Here is a 4,733-nt window from a genome sequence, read left to right as displayed (position 1 = left end):
GTGAAGGCCCCCCTGTCCAAGCAGGGACTGCCAGTCCCTTCCTGGGAAGGGGGGTGTCTGTTTTTCCCTGGGGGGGGCCACATCTGTCCATGGGGGACTCCAGCCTATGCAGAGGGATTCGTTTCCCCCCCCCTCCCAGGAATGGGGGACCCCAAAAGGACCCCAGAGCCCCTAGGGGGGGGCTACAGCAACTCCAGCCCCTACAGTGGGGGGGCCCCCACAGGGACCCCCAGCCTCCAGCAAAGGGGGGGGCCCACTGTAGCCCTTCCCCGACGAGGCCTCCCCATATCTCAGCCCCCCCAAAGGGCACCCAGCCCCCCCCCCAGAGGAGGGTCCCCACCCTCCCCTCCCCCTAGGGACCCCAGCCCCCCAAAAGGGGTGCCCAGCCCCCCCCCAAAGGGGTCCCCCTCCCCCTCCAGAGACCCCAGACCCCCGGGGGGGTCCTCCCCCTCCCCCCTCGCGACCCCCCCCATCCCCGGGGCCCCTCCCCGCCCCCCACCGCGGGGTCCCCCGCCCCGCCCGGCCCCGCCCACCACGTAGACCACGTTGAGGGCGCAGAGGGCATTGCGGGAGCAGGCGAAGCCGCCGCACACCATTTTGGGGAGCGAGGTGGGGGTGGTCCCCGGAGCGGGGCGGGGGGGGGGCAGCGTAGGCCCCCGCCGCTCCTGGCCCTTTAAATCCCAGCCGAGCGCGCAGCGCCGCACTGCGCCTGCGCGACACGCCCGCCGCCGCGCGCTTGCGCCGGCCCCGCCCTCGCGCCTGCGCAGACCCGGAGGACGGGCGGAAGTGCGCTCTCCGCGGGGCGGCGCATGCGCGCTGCGCGTCCTGACGCCGCCGCCGGGGCAAATGCCCGGATGGTGGTTGCCCACGGGGATGGGGGGGGGGAGCTCTGGATGGAGCAGCCCCCTCGGACAGGCCTATGGCCCCCCCTCAGCTCCACAAGTGCCCATAGGCTCCTCTATTGCCCCCCGGGTACCAATCCATGCCTCTATAGCCCCCTTAGGCTCCCCCATAGTCTCCTATAGCCCCCATGGTCACCCAGGTACCCCATGGTCCCCTTTCCCCATAGCCCCTCAGGTACTTCCAGGCCCCATATTGCCCCCCCCCCCCGGGCTGCCCTATGGTCCCCTATAGCTCCCCATATACCCTTAGGTGCCCCCATGGCCCCCCATAATCTCTCTAGGCTTCCCCATAGCCCCTCAGGCACCCCAAAGCCCCCTATTGCCACCCCGATTGCTCCCCTATTGCTCCATGATCCCCTATAGCCTCCCCCATATATCCCTTGGTGCCCCCATGGCCCCCATAATCTCCCAAGGCCCCTCTATAGCCCCCCCCAGCCTCCCCAGTCCATCCCTGACCCCCCAGAGCTGGATGCAGGGCGAGGGGGTGGGTGTCCCTTGTCCCCCCCCCCAACCCGGGCGCTGGGAAGGCCTTGGGCCGGCGACATTTGGTCCCTTAAATATTAACCAGCCCCCGTTGATAAGGGTGCGGCCGGGGCCCCCGGGGGGGGGGGGGGGGGGGGCGGGCTGAGCTGGCCCGGTAGCGGCCGGCCCATCTTGGCAGCCGCCGGCCAGCGCTCCCAGGCCGGGGAGGATGGGGGGAGCCCAAGCCCCCTCGGCCGGGGCAAGGGCCGAGCAGTCGGAGGCAGCTCGGCAGCCGAAGCCGGGCGATTCTGGGCGCTCGGGTTCGGGTAAGCGGGGCCGGCGCCTCGCGCGCCGCCTTAACGAAGCTGGGGCGATTAACAGCGGGCGGCGTGGCGCGGGGCGGCCCATGTGCTGCCCCCCACCCTGGGGCACCGGCCGGGCTCTCTGCCCCCCTCCCAGGGGCCACTGCCGGCCTTCGGGCATTATCAGCCGAGATAGAGCCGGGATATAAACGCAGGCGGCTGGGCTGCGGAGGGAGGGGGGGGACGGCACCATGGCAGCGGCGCTGGGGCTGCTCTGCCTCCTGCCCTGCTTGACCCACGGGGCCTTTTTCGGTGAGGGGGCGGCTGCAGGTCGGGGATGTCACAGCCGCGGCGCCCGCTGAGCCCGCATCTCTCTTTTCTCTCCCTCTCTCATCCCCAGGGCGCGAGTGGGCCGAGCTCCTCGCCCTCCGCTCCATCTCCGACGACGAGCTCAGGGACGTCTCGGAGCAGCTCTACGCCGCCGACGGGAACCGGGCCGCCAGCGGGGAGATCATCCTCGACCTGCAGCACAGGATCCTGACCTCGGAGGCCAGCGCCGGCAAGGACTATGCCTCGAAGAGGTGCCGAGCGGGGGGAAGAGCGTGGGAAGTGCCCAGGCACCTGTCTGTCCCTCCACCCGCCTGGCTGTCTGTCCTTTTGGCCATCTGTCTGTCCATCTGCTCATTGGTTTATCCACCCATCTGGCCATCTAACTAGCCATGCAGCTATCTATCTGTCCTTCAAACATCCATGTCTGTCTGTCTGTCTGTCTGTCCATTCAATCATCTGTCCATCTGCCTGTATATATTTTTCTCTTCTTCCATCCTATATCCATCCATCCAACCTACACTGATCCATCCCTCAGTGCATCTATCTCTGTCCACCCATATCCATCTTGTTGTCCACCTGTCTGTCCTTCCATCCTTATCCATCTGTCTGCTGTCCTTCCAGCCATCCCCTATCTGTCCATCCATCCCATATCCACCCACCCATATAACCTTCTCCTGTGCCTCCGCTCCTGTCGCCATATCTCCTTCACCTTCCCCGTGGCCCAGCCTCTTCAAGTACGTGGCGGAGGCCACGCTCTTTGCCAAGCCCACCTTTGCCCGGCTCCTGGCCCTCCTGGACAACTACGACAAGATGACGGGCCACAGCGAGACGCTGACGTCCGAGGAGGAGGAGGAGGAGGAGGCCTTCCTGGAGGCTGTCTTCCGGACGCCCGTCATGGCCACGCTCACGCGCTTCTTCCTCGCCAAGGGTAGGGGATGGGGACAGGGGACGGGAGGGAAACGGGGCTGGGGATACCATGGGGCCAGCAAGGGGCTGGCACTGCCTGGGCTGGGGGTGGCTGTGCCCCCCCCCGGCCTGGCCCCACGGCACCGCGGTCCCCCCAGGCCTGTACCCCTCGGCGGACGCTTTCCAGGCTGACCTGAAGGACATGTGGTTCGGGCTGTACTCGCGCTCCAGCGGGGCGGCCCTCGACTCCTCCGGCTTTGAGCACGTCTTCCACGGTACCACGGGGGGGGACAGGGAGGATGGAGCCGGGGGGACGGGGGGGATATGGGACACATGGGGAAGGGAAAGACAAGGGAATGCAGGGGGCAGAGTCCCTGGGGATGAGAACAGGGGGAGATGGGGACCTGGGGATATGGGGCGGATGGGKGGACAGAGCTTGGGGACACGGGGACACGTTGTCCTCACCCCGCTCTCTGCCCAGGGGAGATCAAGAAGGGGACGGTGTCAGGCTGCCACAGCTGGGTCCAGCTCTACGAGCTGGAGAAATCGGGACAACTCAACTACCTGAGCTACAGCTACGATGGGCCCGTGAGTGCGGGGACAGGGGACCCCCCAGGAGGGGACAGTTCCCATCACCCAAGGGACACGGGTCCTGGCAGCTCCCCGACTTGTCCCCAGCGCCTATATCCCAGCCACAGGCATCCCCAGAGTCCCTGTGCCTGTTCCCAGGGTCCGTGTCCCCCTATGGCCATCCCCAAGGTCCCAAACCTCCTCCCAGTGAATGTCCCCAGAGACCCTCTTCCCCCTCATCATCCCCAAGGTCCTTCTTCCTCTACGTCCATCCCCAGGGTCTCCGTCCCCCTGCGACCAACCTCAGGGTCCCCGTTGCCCCATGACTGTCCCCACGGTTCCTATCTCCCCCCTGTGACTGTCACCCCAGTCCTCGTGCCCCCGTGACCCTCCCCAGCATGGCCGTCCCCGGCGTCCCCCGAACGCGCCCCTGTGCCCGCAGTGGGCTGCCTTCCCCGACGTCCTGGCCCTGCAGTACCGCTGGAGCGGCTACCTCAAGAGCATCGGCTCCGTCTTCATGGGCTCCAGCCCCGAGTTCGACCTGGCCCTCTACACCCTGTGCTACAAAGCCCGGCCCGACCAGCAGTGAGTGGGGGGCACCTGCACCCGGGGGTGGCGTGGATGGGCTCTGCCGTCCGCGGCCCTGGCCCCATGGGTCACAACGCCGTCTTGGTCCCCGCAGGTGCCACGTGAGCCTGGGGGGCAAAGCCGCCCGGATCCAGACCTACTCCTGGACCAACTCCTTCTACGGGGACGGCCAGCGCTTCGTGGCCTCCTCGTACCCCGTGAGCCCCTGAGCCGCCCACGCGGGGCAATAAACCTCCGCTCGCCCCCGCCACCCTGCCTCTGCCGTGGGGACCCCGGGGACGCGCGCGCAGCACGGCCACCGGCGCTGCGATTGCCCCGGCGCTGTTCCTGTGGGTGCTGCCTCCCCTCCCCAACAGGTGCTGGGCCACGTCACGGCGGCAGGAAGCCGTGGGGGGGGGGGACGAGGGGGGAGGTTGTGTTTCCTCCCGGGTGCTTCCCAACCCTGCTGGGGCCACGGCTCTGCTCGGAGCTGCACCGGGGACAGGGACATGGGGAGGACATGACTGTCACCCCCCCCCTCCCGGGACATGCTGGTTGTGGGGACAGACCCTCACCCAAAGGCACTATGGGGATGTGGCTTACGTGGGCCCTGGGGTGCACCCAGGAGTCCAGCCACCCCGGCTCATTGTCCCGTCCCCAGCGTGCCCACGCGACGTCCTACATGGGGGGGGGG

The 4,733-nt window shown here is 68.1% G+C and overlaps 2 protein-coding genes across 2 annotated transcripts in view; one reads left to right on the top strand and one right to left on the bottom strand.

The window, feature by feature from the left end:
- The window catches only part of TSPAN31 (tetraspanin 31), a 4,561-nt gene extending 3,906 nt beyond the window's left edge, over nt 1-655 (bottom strand). The window contains exon 1 of the mRNA XM_026056939.1: nt 534-655. Coding sequence (XP_025912724.1) covers nt 534-596 — 63 coding nt within the window. The 5' untranslated portion in view covers nt 597-655. The remainder of the gene's footprint in view (nt 1-533) is intronic.
- Nucleotides 656-1,593: 938 nt separating this feature from the next.
- LOC112961597 (poly(U)-specific endoribonuclease-C-like) lies at nt 1,594-4,269 on the top strand. Its single transcript, XM_026056933.1, has 7 exons — nt 1,594-1,690; nt 2,067-2,247; nt 2,722-2,924; nt 3,061-3,177; nt 3,384-3,490; nt 3,915-4,057; nt 4,155-4,269. Exons 1-7 carry the CDS (start codon nt 1,594-1,596, stop codon nt 4,267-4,269), a joined length of 963 nt encoding a protein of 320 aa, XP_025912718.1.
- The last annotated feature ends 464 nt before the right edge of the window (nt 4,270-4,733 follow it).

The sequence above is a fragment of the Apteryx rowi genome, unplaced genomic scaffold, assembly GCF_003343035.1.
Source record: "Apteryx rowi isolate R43461 unplaced genomic scaffold, aptRow1 scaffold_1345, whole genome shotgun sequence".
Taxonomy (NCBI): domain Eukaryota; kingdom Metazoa; phylum Chordata; class Aves; order Apterygiformes; family Apterygidae; genus Apteryx; species Apteryx rowi.
The sequence above is the reverse complement of the archived record's forward strand: the minus strand, read 5'-3'. Positions and strand labels throughout refer to the sequence as shown.